This window comes from Anolis carolinensis, chromosome 1 (genome assembly GCF_035594765.1).
Source record: "Anolis carolinensis isolate JA03-04 chromosome 1, rAnoCar3.1.pri, whole genome shotgun sequence".
Taxonomy (NCBI): Eukaryota; Metazoa; Chordata; class Lepidosauria; order Squamata; family Dactyloidae; genus Anolis; species Anolis carolinensis.
In genome coordinates, this window is record NC_085841.1 from 281,468,851 (window position 1) to 281,485,500 (window position 16,650).

Here is a 16,650-nt window from a genome sequence, read left to right on the forward strand (position 1 = left end):
TCCATTCCACTGATAGCTGGTGATAACTGAAAATATTCAACTGCTGGGGGCAAGTGGAATGGCAGCTATCGGTATTCACATTAGTGGAGACCACTGCATGGTACCCCTGCCACCAGAGGGTGGATGGAGTCCTACCCCCAAACTTGATTTATCCTGAGTAGCCCACTTCCAATGTGCAATGTGGGCCCCCATCAAATATGCTGCATATATTTGCCTTAATTCCCAACAGAATTCTATCTGGTCTCATGTCAAAAACAGACCCAAAGTTTTAATGCTTAAAAGTTAAAAGAGATACGACAATGAAGGAGTGTAGGACAGATCTCAGAAGGTATTGAAGCTGAGCTTGGAGCCTGCCTTAATAAACACTGTGGTATTAAGTTCTGTCAGTTCCCATTCTGAAGCCAGCAAGCCTGGTCTAATTGGCCAAGCTTTATTCTATGTCTTGAATTTTTAAGAAGGAGGAGGAAATGGTACTGGAAACAAGGTGCCCAATCTGTTGCTGCCTATAGTTGTAAGCTACAAATCATAGTTCTCTATAAATCATAGTGAAATGTTGCTTAGAGAAGACCCTACATTTTATGTGAACCCCCCCCCCCCCCAATGTCCTCTCTTCTCTGTATCTTACTTCAGGGGTGGGGAAAGCGTAAACCACTGGACTAATTTTGTCACTTGAGACTCAGCAGGAGACTCCCAAAGCCCACCCCCTCCAATTTTGGCTAAAAATATGCCCTCCAAATATGCCACAAAATGTGGCAGTTTGCCTCTTGCTTACAAACCATTACAGATGGAAAAAAACAGCCCAGAACTAAAATTGTTTCACAAATGATTATGTCACTTCCATTCATACCCAATATTGTGACCCCACAGGAATGCTCTGGCCCACAGGGAAAAGTACCCTATGCCCACACCATGCCCTTCTGTAAAAACCTAACAATAAGTGATTGAAGTAAACACATATTCATTTTTTCTTCAGTTCTGCCTCCTTTTCCTGCCCTGTTTTCTATTATTGCCAATAAAGTTCCTCACTTCAAAAATTTGAGGCAAAGGTCTGATTATATGCTTTTATTTACTATCGCTGCTGCTGCTACTATACTACTACTACTACTACTACTACTGTGACTGTGCACAATATTGGGAAATCAATATGTCTCTTGAAGTTCATATTCACCTTCACATTTACTATGGGATGAAAATGCGTGAGCCTCAGTTTCACGCCAAACTGCACTGGAATTATACACACCTGGCCTTGTGTAGAACTAGCTGTCAGTATAGTCTATTGTAACAAGAATAATCTGAGAGTTGATTGTTCTATTCACTAGCAAGTTCTGTTTTTTCTTGCTTTTGGAATAATTCTGTAAACATTTGTTCTCTCTGTTTTTTCTGTTCCTAGGACCTTCCATCATGTGAATGATCCAACCCTAGTGATGGCAGTATCAATGCCCAACATACTAAATGGGAATTCAAAAATTCCACAGGAAATGCAAGTCTGGCCTGTTATCCTTCAGGTAAAGCAGCTACTGTTTTATTGTTTTATTGCTTTGTTACAGTTTTGTTTGTTTTATCGGGCCTGGCCCCATGTAAGCCGCCCCGAGTCCCTTCGGGGAGATGGGGCGGGGTATAAAAATAAAGTTATTATTATTATTATTATTATTATTATTATTATTATTATTATTATTATTATTATTACTGCAATGTGCTATTGTGGATCTTCTTATGATTGCCACCACATGCAATCACTATAAGTGAAATAGTTCTACTTTCACCACTACATTACTTTTAGCAAATGTAGCTACCGTAATACTTGTTATCTCCTACTACCAACCCTTGTGGTAAACTTCTACTACCACAACCATCATACCACCATAATGTGTCTGTAAGTCTGAGACAGAGTTATTATAGAAACAAAATGCATGTTGTGTAGCTGAACTAAATGACAACATTAATTTAAAACAAGGGATTTGCCCCTTAGCATTCTTCATTCCCACCAAAACAAATGTATTTTATAGTATTTTCCCCACTAAATGAGAACACAAAGATTTCTGTGTCCTTCCCAATCACTGATCATTCTTTGGGAAGTATTCGTGTATACATAAATACATTTTACCTATGCAGAAATGCATCTCTCTGCAAAAAAAAAAAAAAAAAAAAAAAAAAGCACATTACTGCAACGTATCCCATCTATCAGGGATGCTTTGATTGTGCTTTTCCTGCATAGCAGGGAGTTGGACTAGATGGCCCATATGGTTTCTTCCAACATTATTATTCTATGATTCTCTAATTATATTATTTTAAGTACTTCCTAAACTACATGGGTTCCAAAACAGAGGGAATACTCCTTTCTTGGCTTAGAAACAATAACAAATTAATATATTCAACAAATTAATATACTTTGCATTCCAACATATTTATATTAAAAATTCTCATTATTAAAATCATGCTTTCTTCAGAGGCTTGTCCCACAGTATCATTACTGTGTCATTAAAGAAGTTGCCACATGTGACTTAACTCACCCAAACCAATTCCATTAACCAAAACACCTTATTGTAATTTCTTCCCATTTAACACTCATAGATTGATTGGGTTTGAGTTTGAAATAGTCCTTCTAATTTTCAGTTGTAGCTTTCTAAAGAGTTACAGATTCCTGAACTCAGGAATCTTGTATTTCATGAAATAATGCTGCTGCAAAAAGAAGTGTCCACTTCAGTATAGCTTTTGAATGTTATCTGAACTCTCCTCTCAAAATCCCTGATCATATTGTTTATGGTTAATGGGAGTTGCAGTCCAATAATATCCAGAGAGTCATAATCCCCCATGGTCATGTCTAGGCTGGACTATTGCAACGCCCTGTATGTTGGCCTTCCAATGTCTACGACCCGAAAGCTCCGTATTGTTCAGAATGCGGCAGCCAGGCTACTCACAAGAACACCCATGAAATGCCACATAACACCAGTCCTGCAGCATTTGCATTGGCTTCCAACTGATTACCGTGGTCTATATAAGATGCTAGTTCTGACCATTAAAATTCTTTACGGCCAGGGCCCATCGTACCTTAGGGACCGTCTCTCCTTCTCCCATCATCGGAGGTTGCAACGACCATCCCAACGTGCATTACTTTATATACCGGGTCCTAGAGAAATGCACTTGGAAAGGACCAGACGCAGAGCTTTTTCTATTTCTGCCCCTGCCTTATGGAATGCCTTGCTGCCCTATATCAGAGCCATGCGTGAGTTAGGGCCTTTTACCCTTGCACTCAAGACCTGGCTCTTTACTAGAGCTTTTGATCTATGTTAATTTTATCAATATTTGTATGTATGTTTTTATCCTTTACAATTTTATCTTGTAAATCGCCTAGAGCATCTTGGATGGAGGGCAATTAATAAGTAATTAAATGATGATGATGATGATGATGATCTTTCTAGCAAACCTTGATTCTGCCTTCTGTGATTTCAGAGCATCTTTATTCTTTTTCTGATGCTCTATTTCAGCCATTTCAGCTCTAGTTCTTCTATTCCAACTTCTTCTCCTAGGATCCTAGCGAGCATTTGCAACTGACCACAGTGGCTGGCAGATTCTGGGAACTGTGCTCCAAAAGAATGACCCTCTCCCCTCAAACTTTATGCTGTTTTCAGTTTCTGCTGGTTTCTTTACTTGTTCTGTGAATATTCTCTGCCTGATTATCAGTTTTGGCAGGGATGTGCCTGACAGGGCCCTTAGCTTAATCATACGTATATTGCCTCCACGTAGGCTAACAATCTTCCTTAAGGACCAAAAAGAGTGCCTGACCATTACCTTCTCCTGCCCTTTTTTGATTCCACTGTCTAATATAAAACATTTACAGTCACAATCTTATCACTATAATCTTTCTAAGGCATATTGCCTTTTACATAGTGATTATATCACCTCTCCTATATTTTGGGGTAAGCTGCAAAAAACACATACATTTGATTTTCAATCCTTTGTTATGACAACCTGTAGCCTTTTTATTTCCATATTAATTGTTTTATACCACAGTATTCTGGATTATAGGAAAGTTTGACTAAAATCCTCTTTGTAACTTACAAGGCACAAGTGCAACTTATGTCTGCATAAATCTCCCTTTTAACATCATTGTGGAGATCTGAATTCTCTACTGACTTCACCCAGCAGCCCAACTGTTTCCCAAAATCCACATTTTCCCTCCCACTGCCCTCCCTGACAAGCATGGGCATTTATAAGTCAATGGAAAATGGGAGAGTGGCAGAAGTGTTCCTATAGCTGGATGCACAGGGCTGATGTCATTCTGCAGGGTCTCCAAAGGGCCCTTGGAGGTAACTGAGAATGCCTTGTTGCTTTGCTGCCACTATCCCCAGTTAATGGTCAGTTGGAGGGCCTGAAGCAAGTAAAATATGGGTTTGTGGGGAGGGATGTATAATTCTGCTTAGTGGAACTTTTTGCTACCTTGTCCTCATTTTGATAATTCACTCTTATACATCTTAATAATTTTGACAGCTGTTTTCACACATGTTTACTAACCAATCACATATACCCAAAATACTAAGAGATCATCTTTATGTTCTATATTTTCAGGAAATAGCATCTTTAATAATTATGTGGTGGTGGAATCTGTTGTTGTAGAAATTTTGTTACTAGATCTAACAAAATTGTATGCAGTGCATTATAAATCCAGTATTGCAAGGTTTTGAACACAGAATTCATTACAATTGTTATCAGATAAAATCTAAGATGTCCATAGCTTTATGGGACATGAATTCAACAAAACTAGAATAAAGAAATTCTTGTATTCCTAAGCATAATCGATTGCTGTAATTTCCTGCTTCTTCTTTAGTGGTAATTGATGCCAGTGAATATTCTTAATATTTATCTTCTAAATGTATTTACGATGCTGTTAAATTCCAGTGTTCTACTCTGCCCCAACCCCAAATAGAAGAAAATGTCTTGCCTGGATAATTGAAAATAGCTTATTTTCTTTTTAAAGAAAAATATAGCAGAGAAAGAGAGAGAGAAATCAGCTAAAATCTCAAAATATGTTTTATGTTTTGTAGAAATACAAAGGATGCAAAAATGGAGCTGCTAATCAAAAGTGGAATTACATGGAATCTACAAAGGTTTTTACTGCCTTTTACAGCACTGTTCTGGATCAAGAAATTACAGCAGCAAATTATGCTTCCATTTGCACATTTTCTGTGACGAATACAGAGAAAATAGACCAACTGGTAAGTAGTTGTTATTTCTGTTTTCTTGTACCTATTCATTTGTACCCAATGGAAACAGATGTCAAATATTGTACATCCCAATTCCTTTGTAACATATGTAACTACTTTGCAGATATATCCATTCCCTACTTGACTTGCCTACATTGGATTGTGTTGCAACCTGGAGCTGAAATGGACTCAATTGGTATTATTATTACCTATTGCCTATGTGGAGGCAACATATGATTAAACCAAGAGTCCAGTCAGACACATATCCCTGTCTATACCCAAGATACTCAACATTGTGAAAGTGCAAAATAATTTTACTATGGCATAAAAGTTAAAGGAAAAAAATAAACCTAAATTAGATTTGCTGTAACCAGAAGCCACATACATAATAGAGTCTACCTGTACGTAGTTCCAATGCCACATGATCTCATATTAAATAAACCTTTTCCTGGAAAGCTGCAGAGTTTGCTGAAGCATATACCTAAGCAAACAACGTCATAGAGACCAAGGAGCAACCCATCCAAGACTGGGATAATGTTGTGCAGGATAAGTTATTAAAAAGTAGCCCAAAATAAGAGCATTCCCAGGAGCACCATTAACTACAAGGTGTTATTACAAAATGGAAATTCGCAAGGCAGAGCCAGCTGTGACTCTGCCTAGAGAATTAGCTGAATAAGTAGAAACTCCTTAGTGAAAAAGGTTTATATTATTCCTGAAGCATAAAACTGAACTAATATAAAGCATGTGTAAGAAGGGAAAAATGCCCTCTGCACAGTTTATGAAATTGGTGGGTCTTTGTGGAAAGGGAAACTTAGACAAATCAGCCATCTATCACCCAGAAGGACCTGCAGATGCCTGCTATAGCATGTCCAGCTACAGAAGAATAGCTAGATGTTACCTTACTGATTTCCCTTCTCTTTAAAACTATGAAAATGTTAATGTGGGAAATGGAGTGTTGCATCTTACACCTTCCCTATGGTGAAACATAACGGTATCAGCATAACTTTATGGGGTGCTGTTTCATGGGAAACTATTCTGGTTTGAGAGCAGGATAGATGGAGTGAAATATGGAAGAGGAAGTTTTAAAGGAGAACTTGTTTCAGACTGGGACAGAACTACATATTCCAGCAGGACAATGACATTAATATGAAATGAATGTGGCACTGCCGTGCTTTGAAAACAAGATCCTAAATGTCTTAGGAAAGGCCCACTCAAGCCGAGATCTGACAACCTCATTATATGGGCTAATTTGCCTGTCGTATGCCAGTTCCTCTCCACTTTTGCCAAGGAGCCCATTACACAATGTGCATCTACTTGATGTGGGGCTCTGTGGCAAAAGGAGAGAGGAAGATGCTGTGGCAACACAGGAGACATCTCATGTTGCATTTGCAAAAATGGGGGGAAGCCAAGTGATGGATGCTACCCCCCCCCCCATGGGATGGGGCTAAAGATAAATTGGGCAATGTGGGGCATGGAGTGACAGGTTCTCCATGCTTCCCATCCGGACGTCACGGATTCACCACAATGTGTGTCAAATTTCAATGTTAATGTGTTAAAGTCCTGAATCTTACAAGATCTGAAAGTGGCTGTTCACCAGCGGTTCCTATACAGCCTGATAGAACTGGAATGGTTTTTCCAAGAAAGGGGGGCAAACATTACAGGATTTGGATGTCCAAAGTGACAAAGACTTACTCAAGAACAAGGGTTGACTATGTTTGTATATGTATGTGTGAATACTGATTGCAACCTACAAATGCCATTTTGTTGTTGCTAACATTTGTGCCACAATAAAAATACTTATCTTCACAATGTCGGGTATTTTCTGTACATCAAGCAGCAACAATGTTTTAAATACATTTCAATTTTGTTTTGTTTTTTGCTGTGGCGGGATTGTGTGTGTAACACACTTCTGTAACACATTTTATTTCTGCAAGAGCAGTGATACATAACATGTTTTAGGTGGGGTTGGACATTTCTATTTTCATTTTGTATCAGTTTTGTAATATTTTATAATACTAATTTAACAGTGCCAGCATGGTGTAGTGGTGAAGACCAAATTTTTATTCAGCCATGAAGACCCACTGGATGACTTTGAGAAAGTCATACTCTCAGCTTCAGAAAGGCAAACACAAATATCTTCTGAACAAATCTTGCCAAGAAAAGATAGATTTGTGTTAGGGTCTCTATAAGCAGAAAATGACTTAGATACACAAAACCAACAACAGCTTAATACGGTGGACCTTATTTGTTTCCAAGACATCCCGTTGGTACCAAAATCTGTAGATGCTTAAGACTCATTATATACAATAGCTTAGTAAAATGGTGTCCCTTATGAAAGGGCAAAATTAAGATTTGTTTTCAAGATTAAAAAAAAATTCAAGCTGTGAATGGTTGAATCTATGGATGTAGAATTTTGAAAACTGCAAAATCCAAAGGATAACAGAATTGAGATCTGTGGTGCAAATCAAGTTTGATTTTTTAAAATCCATTAGTCTTTACTAATGAAATCTTTGAGCATCCTTTTCCACAGCATAATGCTTTATCTCCATAATCAAATACAGTAGAGTCTCACTTATCCAAGCTAAACGAGCCGGCAAAACCTTGGATAAGCGAATATCTTGGATAATAAGGAGGGATTATGGAAAAGCCTATTAAACATCAAATTAGGTTATGATTTTACAAATTAATCACCAAAACATCATGTTATACAACAAATTTGACAGAAAAAGTAGTTGAATACGCAGTAATTGTTATGTTGTAATTACTGTATTTACGAATTTAGTACCAAAATATCATGATATATTGAAAACATTGACTACAAAAATGCCTTGGATAATCCAGAACCATGGATAAGCAAGTCTTGGATAAGTGAGACTCTACTGTATTGGGAAGTTCTTCTTTACAAGTCTCTTCAAAATAAGTGGAACAGTGCCAAAGCTTATCAAATGTCCTCCTGGGATTATTCTTCAAGCATCCATGGAAAGCATTAGGAAATTGTCAATCTTAATGACATGCCATACTTTCTGCATACTGTGACATATGGGGGGATGCCTTTCAGTGGGGCCCTCCTGTGTTGCAATATCTAATATTTAAATATTGCAAGGTGGGTGGAGCTATTAATCCAGGATCCTCTCTCTTTATTGATATCTTTTATGCCATAGTCATTGTAATATCCCATGCTGCTGGCCTAATTCAAATGAGATGAGCCTTCAGACTTAGGGTGCCACTCTTCAAAGCAAGGCAAACTGCATTTGCAAAACTCTTGGTGAATTAAAATGATGTTGTGTCACACCTGGTCATACTTAAACTGTGGACGGGGAGCAGGGTGTTGCTATTTCAATGTGAGGAAAAGCCAAAAGAGCATGTTTGAATGTTTTAAAGACTTTGGGGTGTTTTTCAAATTTGAGTGGACATTGATGGCAATTAGGGAGGCTGAGAAGTCACATTCAATCCTGCACACAACCCATAAGTTGAGTCTTGCTCTAAGGTGGTAGCATGCTCCTATAAGGTTAATGTATGCTGCCGTTTCCATGGATATACAGATGTTGTTTTTAAAACAAATATAATGTCAAAACAAAACAGTGTACAGAAACAAGCCCTAAGTAGCAACATAAACTTTTTGTTCATGTCAAAAAATCAGAAATACGTAATTAACATTTGTACCTTAGCTTTTGAATCTACTGTTTCATTTTTGGAGAATTTTGACCATTACTCTTTCTAGGGCTACTACTTTCTTTCACCATCTGGAAAGGAGAAGGTCATGATATGCTTGGCTTGTGCAAGAAGCTTAAGAGGAAAGAAAGAACTGAAAAAGTTGTCCCCTGGGACTGTGTTCTTCTGTGCTTCTGGTTCAGAGGGAGGGAAACATTTATCCGTGTGGCCCTATAAGTGCCTTGATGTTACAAAGGTTTGTGGTAGCCTGTCTTTCTGTCTGTCTTAACTGTACTGTAACCATTTTGTGTCATTCTCTATAAACTGCTTAGAAATATCCCCCAAAATATGTATTTGAAGTTGGATATTAGTACAGAATTAGATTTTAAATACTTGTACTATGGTCCAGGTCCTGCTAACTACAGTACATGTTTATAAGTTTCCCTGTTAGTTGCTGGGGGTTTGAGTATCTATGAGGCACAATGTCCTGATCAAGGCTTAATACAACTATAATTCATTTAGTGGGTCATACCCACTTTTCCATTGAACACAAGTCACTTCTTGTTCCTTTTAAACAATATTGATGGTTATGTTGGGGGAAGAATAGTATATAAGGGCAAAGTTGGGGTTGCCACTTTTGGGCAGAGGCAAAAAGGCCAATGATTCCAATTCCCCAACATAAAAGCTACTCACCAATTATGCTTAAATCTTCATACATTATATTTTGCATATATAGTTGCATTTCCTGGGTGATTGTGATTTATATGGTTTTCATTCATTGATGCACTGCATCAAGTAAAAAGAACCATTCCCCCAAAGCTTATAATCCTATTAAAAGTGAACAAGATGGAATACGGTTGACAGAATGGCTGTTGGGGACAGAGATAGTGATTGCCAGCACAGGTGATAAAACATCACACATCAAGCAGCTTTTAAGGCATTATTACAAAGAATAGAAGTAAAAAGAGAATTGGAAAATAATTATAGCTTTGGGGCCAGGAAGGAGGATATTCAGCTAGGTACAAGTGACAGGGTAGCCGGCGGTTTTTGCATTCTCCACAGTTTAATTTGAGAGGTATGGGCTTGTATGAAGCATTTTTGTTGAAAGGCTAATATTATGTATCAAGGGTAAAGATGATCTTGAATATCCATCCCAGTCCATATTTTGTTTTATTGAATTGGAATGTGGAAAATGTCTGTCACCATTTTTGTTCTATTGGGTTTGTAGATATATGTACCTTCCTTTTTGCTGTTAGTAGTTATTCCATTAATATCACAGTAATCCAGCAATACATGGAGTGTGTTCTCATGGTTATGTCTAAATATATCATATTTCATCCTGTTGAGCTGTTAACTGTTCAACTGTTAACTGTTATATTTCTGACACTATTGCCACAATTTCATATGCCTCTCACCTCTTTAATAGCTGGTAACTACATCAAGTGACAAATACTGCCCTGCTGGTAATCGGGGTACAGTAGGAGGAAGTTTCCTGCCACCTTCCACCAGTTATCTGTCCTGTGGGATGGCTGTTGCAACTCCTCATCGCACCACAGATCACTTGCAGGAACACTACATCCTGATGACTAGCAGAACAGACCTCAATTCCTTGGTGCAGCAATTGACTGTTAAGTTTTGTGGAGTGAGATGAGGAGACACTACATTAGCTAGTACATCTGTGATGTAGGATTGGCCAATATGCATATTTCAACTAGCTGCTTTATAGCAGTTCAGTGCTATGTCTACTGTGGCTTATAACCTGGTGCAGTCCATATTTGTATATCTTCACATCCTCATAAAGAATAATATCTCAAAGTGAAATGACCTTTTAAAATGCCCTTTCATATAACTGTATGAATTTCATTTAGTATGAAATGAATAATGGTAGTCATTAGAAAAGTAATGACTAGATCTTATTCTGTTTTATCCTAAAGACTGACTTATCCACCTCCGAAGCTGAATCTACCTTATGTTATTTAGAAGAAGTTCTAGCATCTTTGAAGGCAGAAACCTCATCACACAATATCTCAGAAAAGATGTCTGCAGCTGTCAATCAAAAAGCTGTAAAAATAATTGCATACAAAAATGGAACTGGTTACAAAAATGGGCAACTAATCATTGCGAGTACCTTTCCACTGGTGAGTAACAATCCTTGCAAGGACAATCAGTGAATAACCATGAAACAGAACAAAACAGATCATAATCTCATATTTACATCTCCCTGTGTGAAATCCACACGTATCTCTTCTCTTTTGGATCCTACATGAATAAGGAACATAATTACAAGAAAGTATCTTCTTCTATACAACACATTGAAACATATAGTGTTTCTATAATTTTGTTGATAGTATAAAAAAGATTAGTTTACAACTCCTCTGAAACCTTCCATATGCATTTGCTTACTTGTTTATTTAGGTAATTAATTATTGAACAGTCCGTGTAAATTAATTTCTTTAGACACTATAAAGAAATTAAGAATTGTAAAATAACACAATGAAGTCACAGTTAAAACCAAAAAGCTCCTTCTTTGGAAACTTTTAAACAGAGGCTAGGTGACCATCTGTCATGGGTACTTTGTGCTTTTCTTGCATGGCAGGGGGTTGGACTAGATGACCCATGTGTTCTCTTCCAACTCTATGATTCTATAACATTTAATTTGTTTTCCACTTTTCTCCCAGCAAGGGATTTAAAGTGGTTAACATAAATGCAGCATGATTGTGTGTGTTATCTTTCATCTTTTCATTTAAAAATTATAGGTAATAAATTACTATTAGCTATAAGAATATATTCAGTAATTGAGTACACCTAGGGATCTGCAGTAATGCAACATATAACACACACATGCAATGCAAAAAATTGAAGAACTCTGAAATGGCAATGTGGGCATCAAACAAGCTTCTCTTATGCAGAGAGAAGTTTGAAGCAGCTCTACGGAGCCAGTTCCCTTTTAAGGAGAGACAGCAGGCACACAGAGGTCCCCCAAAGTAAAACACTATGAGATCCTGTAAAAGTTAAAGAATATATCAGGAGGTTGGTATTTGTTGCTGTAGTTCTCTGGTTGTGGTTTTTATTCCACATGGCATTTATGTTGTCCTCAATGATTTTGTTGTCATTACCAGCACTAGCTCAACATTTGTTCCACACTCATGTGGGCTTCTTTTTAATTCCAACATGTATCATTTCTTTTTCACTTTTTACAGCTACAGTGTGCCAGTGAACGAGCATTATTTCACAATAAGTCTGTGACACCAAGATTTCAGAGAGGAGTAAATTTGCCCATTAAACTATAGTGCTACCTCAGCAAACCAAGCCCCAAGGTGTTTTTTTAAAACCAAACTTTGGAAGAGACAAGGAATTCATAGCTATTTCTATCTGTGCAACTGCATATATACATGCAAATTTGTATTAGTAGTTCCCTACCTCCTCAAGCCAGTGATATGTGCAGACCATCTGGCAGAAAGGATATATGTTGTATCTAAATGTTGGACTTCAAAACTGTAATTGTCTCTTAGCCTAACTTTCTGAACATGGTGTCCTCCAAACATATCGGATCACAATTCCCATTGTCTCCAACCAGCATGATGATAACGGCAGGTGTAGAACGTGGTCAGTGAAGTCTGCCTTTGACCAATCTCACAGGGATTTTATGAATGCAAAATGGGAAGGGATACAGTATGTACACTGATTAAACTCCTTGGAGGAAAGGCATGGCAGCAGTGTTGTAAATTAATACTTAAATATATGAAATTTGGGAATGATAATATGATAAGTATTTTATTAAGTGTTTTCTATTAGCTACTTTAATGATATGTTATTAACCTTTTCCCTTCTTCAGCTACTCTCTTTATGCACACAACAGCTTGAACTTAACAGATCAGCTTCTAGACTATACACCAGAGAAGGGACTTTGATCCTTACCCTTCAGGATTTAGTCTTGTGTGCTGTGAGGGATTACTTCAGAAAGCAAGAGTCTGAAGAAAGAAAAGAAGGAGCAACTGCTGTTCCTGGCCCCAGTGAAAATGCATCTGTGTTTTCTATGAGAGGTAAAATATCAGCCAAATCCCAATTAAATTTGTATTTAACTAGCATGTAGATTATCAAGCTTCACAGAGCCAAGTCTTTTGTGTAATAAAAGCTATAGGAAGTCTCTTTTTTGGTATGTTGCCAAGAAATCTCTCAGAAATCTTTCACTTTTGTATTTCACAAAGAATAATGGAGCCTCACAGAAGAAAGATTAACCCTAGCAGTCTGTATTTGAGCAAAGATTTAATTTTGTTTTGTTTCATTTTAGAAGGTTGCTTCCATAGTTTGGATAGTGCATCCTATCACAAATCTTTTAGTGGCCTAAACCCTCTTTTTACATAAACATTTTCATTTTGGAAGTACATACATTTGGCATATATTTGTGTGAAAGAAGAAATTCTGAAGTATAAAGTGAGAAACTGAGAGTGTTTGCTAAGAACCACCCAATTACAGCATTCAGAATGTTGTGAAAGGGAGCCTATGGGTAACCTAGAATTAGGCAAGCTGCCACCTTGGAAGTGTTCAGGAAGAGCCTGAAAACCTGGCTCTTCACACAGGCCTTTGAGTAAGTACTGCCCACTATACGCTAAACCCTTGTACTAGCGGTTACTTCTGACCAGTTGTACCTGTTGGTTAATCTCCTCGACATAGCCACAGGGTTCACCCCAGTTTAAGGTTCCCCCCATGATCTCATAGCACCTTAACATCCTTCATGTTTACAAGTTTCACTCAGTGCACTTTGCCCAGTCCATGGTATGATTTTATTGCTGTGTTTATCATGTGTTTTATAATGACTGTGATTTTATTTTATGCCTTTTAATCTTATTTGTGTGTTTTTGGTATTTGATACTCTGTATGCTGGTTTTATATTTGTGAGCCGCCCCGAGTCCCTCTGGGGAGATGGTGGCGGGGTATAAAAATAAAATAATAATAATAATAATAATAATAATTATTATTATTAGAACAAATTTTCAACCCTAGAGGAATAATTGAAATTCTGCTTATAAAATAATTATATCTACAGTTCAAAAAGGTTTTTTTCCCCCAGTGACAATCTCTCATGGAATCCCTAACAACCTCTCATGGAATTCTAGGGTTCCAGAAAACCTTGGTTGAGATACCATGGACTGTTAAAGAAAAAGATAAAAAGCAGGATAAAATAGAGTTAGAGAGTCAGAATTATTATAAAAGGGTTAGTTTGGAGGAGGAGAATAAAGATGCTATGCATTGGGTTTTAAGGATGAGAACGTTCAAGGAATTGTGGTTTTGGTTTGAAACATAAGGTTTAATGTATACTGTGTGTCTGGACCCAAAATAAGACTAGATGTTTATTTTATTAATAATATATTTTTGCTACAGTGGCATCACTACGGGTGAGCAAGAGTTACAAAATGTACTGAGTAACACTATCAGTGGGGATGAAACTAAATGATTGTTGAAATATTTTGTGCAGTATTTCAACAGAAATGTACTAGATAAGTATTTTAGTGTACATGTATAGTATTAGTACATTTGCATAGTTAAAACTACACTAATTTATTTTTGAATCCTCTAATGGGTATACACTGTCAGAGCTTTCATTATTACCCAATTACAATGATCACACTGGCAATAGTATTCCCATCGAGAGCTAGACCATAAGGAAGACTGAGCGAAGCAAGATAGATGCATTTGAACTGTGGTGTTGGAGGAAAATTTTGAGAGTGCTTGGACCGCAAGAAGATCAAACCAGTCCACACTCCAGGAAATAATGCCTGACTGCTCACTGGAGGGAAAGATATTAGAGGGAAAGATGAAATACTTTGGCCACATAATGAGAAGACAGGAAAGCTTAGAGAAGAGAATGATGCTGGGGGAAATGGAAGGAAAAAGGAAGAGGGGCCAACCAAGGGCAAGATGGATGGATGGCTTCCTTGAAGTGACTGGGTTGACCTTGAAAGGAACTAGGGGTGGCAACAGCTGACAGGGAGCTCTGGGTGGGCTGGTCATGAAGAGTCTGAAGTGACTGAACAAATAAACAACACACAATGATAGTTCAAATCAGATGGCTTCATGTGCACATGCTATAAGCACACACTCTTTCATTGCCTCTGTTCTTTTAATAGCTGCTGATATTGTCAAATTCTCAAGTAGCTGAGTACAGTATTGTATACGGTCTAATATGGGAGGAGGTCCATGATGGTGACATCATGAGTTACTGCACTGGGTGACACCAGCCCTAGTGATGGCAGTGCTTTGCTATACTTATTTTCTACATTTCTTGCCTGGTTGTTCTATTTTAATAGCAAAAAAAAAAACTTAAAATGCAAGCAAGCTGAATACAGTTAAAGATTTAAAACATTAGCATGGCCTGCATAAATTCATAACAGGTCAAATCCTATCTAGCTATCATCTAACTATCATCTAGCTAGCTAGCTATCATCTAGCTACAGGCATGTATCCGGGGGTGGGGGGGCTTGAGGGGCTTCAGCCCCTCCCTGAAATTCTCAGGGTGGTCCGCGAGAAGGCCTTACATTTATTATTTAAACTGTTATGTTCATTCATGTCATGATCTGATCACTATGCTCAATATATCCCATATGCATGGGGGTATTGGAATAACGATACACAAGGTTTGCTAGGGGAGATCCTCTCTCATTCGAACTCAGCCCCCCCCCCCCCGGTGAATCAAAATCCTGGCTATGGGCCTGTCTAGCTAGCTAGCTATCATCTAGCTGGCTAGCTATCATCTAGCTAGCCAGCTAGCTAGCTATCTACATAGGTCAAAGTATGTATGTGTGTATGTATGTTTGTTTGAACTACAAAGGCTCCTATATGGTTTGATGGTTCTGGACCAAACCTGGAACATGTAACCTTTATTATCCCTACTATACTGGTGGGGGTTCAACTAAAAAGCCCTTTAGAGTATGCCCCCCCCCCCCAAAGAATAAAAATCACAAGAGAGCCTATAGCTATGTGTGTATACCAGGCATGGGAAAACTTTGGTCCTCCAGGTGTTTTGGACTTCAACCCACTCCCCAACTCCTAACAGCTGGTATAGATAGAATATATCTCTCCTTTCAATATAAATAGAAGGTATTAACTGCTGTCTTTAAATGAAATCTTCAAAACTGCTTGGCTTCCAAGAACAGGAAGGAATTGGGCCTTTGGGTCACATGAGCATGTAAAACCTGGAGAGCCATCAGAAAACTAATAAGAAATAGTAAAACCATACTGAAGGCTACAGCAGTCAGCCACAGTAGGCCAGGAAGTAACTAATTTATATATATATATATATATATATATATATATATATATATATATATATATAAACATTTGTTCATGTGTGCCTGTTTCCTGCTCAGAGATTGAAAGACGGTGATTACTCAGGTTCCAAGAAGAGACCAGATCTTGTGCCTTTTGGGTGATTAGACCATGAGCCTGAGCAGGCAAAACCTGGAGGGTTCCCTCCCAAAATAGACCATGGTGCCCCATGCAACAGCTGACAAAATGAACTCTTCTAGAAATGGCCCAGCATGACTCCTACCAACAACCAAAAAACAACAGGCCTGAAACCATGGCCAGCACTTCTTCACTGGTCAAGAGAAGCATTCAAATTATTTAAAATATTTTGAAAGGGGGAGGTGATAACAAAAATCATTTGTAGAACTTAGTCATGTGCATTTGTATGACATAGCTATCAGTTTTGTTTCATTTTTGTTTGCCGCTTCCAAAAATGTGGCGCCTTTCCGAATAGGCTTTCATTCCGCATCCAAAAGAACAAAAATTTTCAGAT

The 16,650-nt window shown here is 37.9% G+C and overlaps 1 protein-coding gene and 1 long non-coding RNA gene across 3 annotated transcripts in view; one reads left to right on the plus strand and one right to left on the minus strand.

The window, feature by feature from the left end:
• The window catches only part of dcdc1 (doublecortin domain containing 1), a 366,393-nt gene that overhangs the window by 321,603 nt on the left and 28,140 nt on the right, over positions 1-16,650 (plus strand). The window contains exons 29-33 of the mRNA XM_062979386.1: positions 1,391-1,505; positions 5,043-5,213; positions 8,923-9,108; positions 10,787-10,990; positions 12,688-12,895. Coding sequence (XP_062835456.1) covers positions 1,391-1,505; positions 5,043-5,213; positions 8,923-9,108; positions 10,787-10,990; positions 12,688-12,895 — 884 coding nt within the window. The remainder of the gene's footprint in view (positions 1-1,390; positions 1,506-5,042; positions 5,214-8,922; positions 9,109-10,786; positions 10,991-12,687; positions 12,896-16,650) is intronic.
• The window catches only part of LOC134299024 (uncharacterized), a 49,922-nt gene that overhangs the window by 22,632 nt on the left and 10,640 nt on the right, over positions 1-16,650 (minus strand). The gene's annotated exons all lie outside the window — the stretch shown is intronic.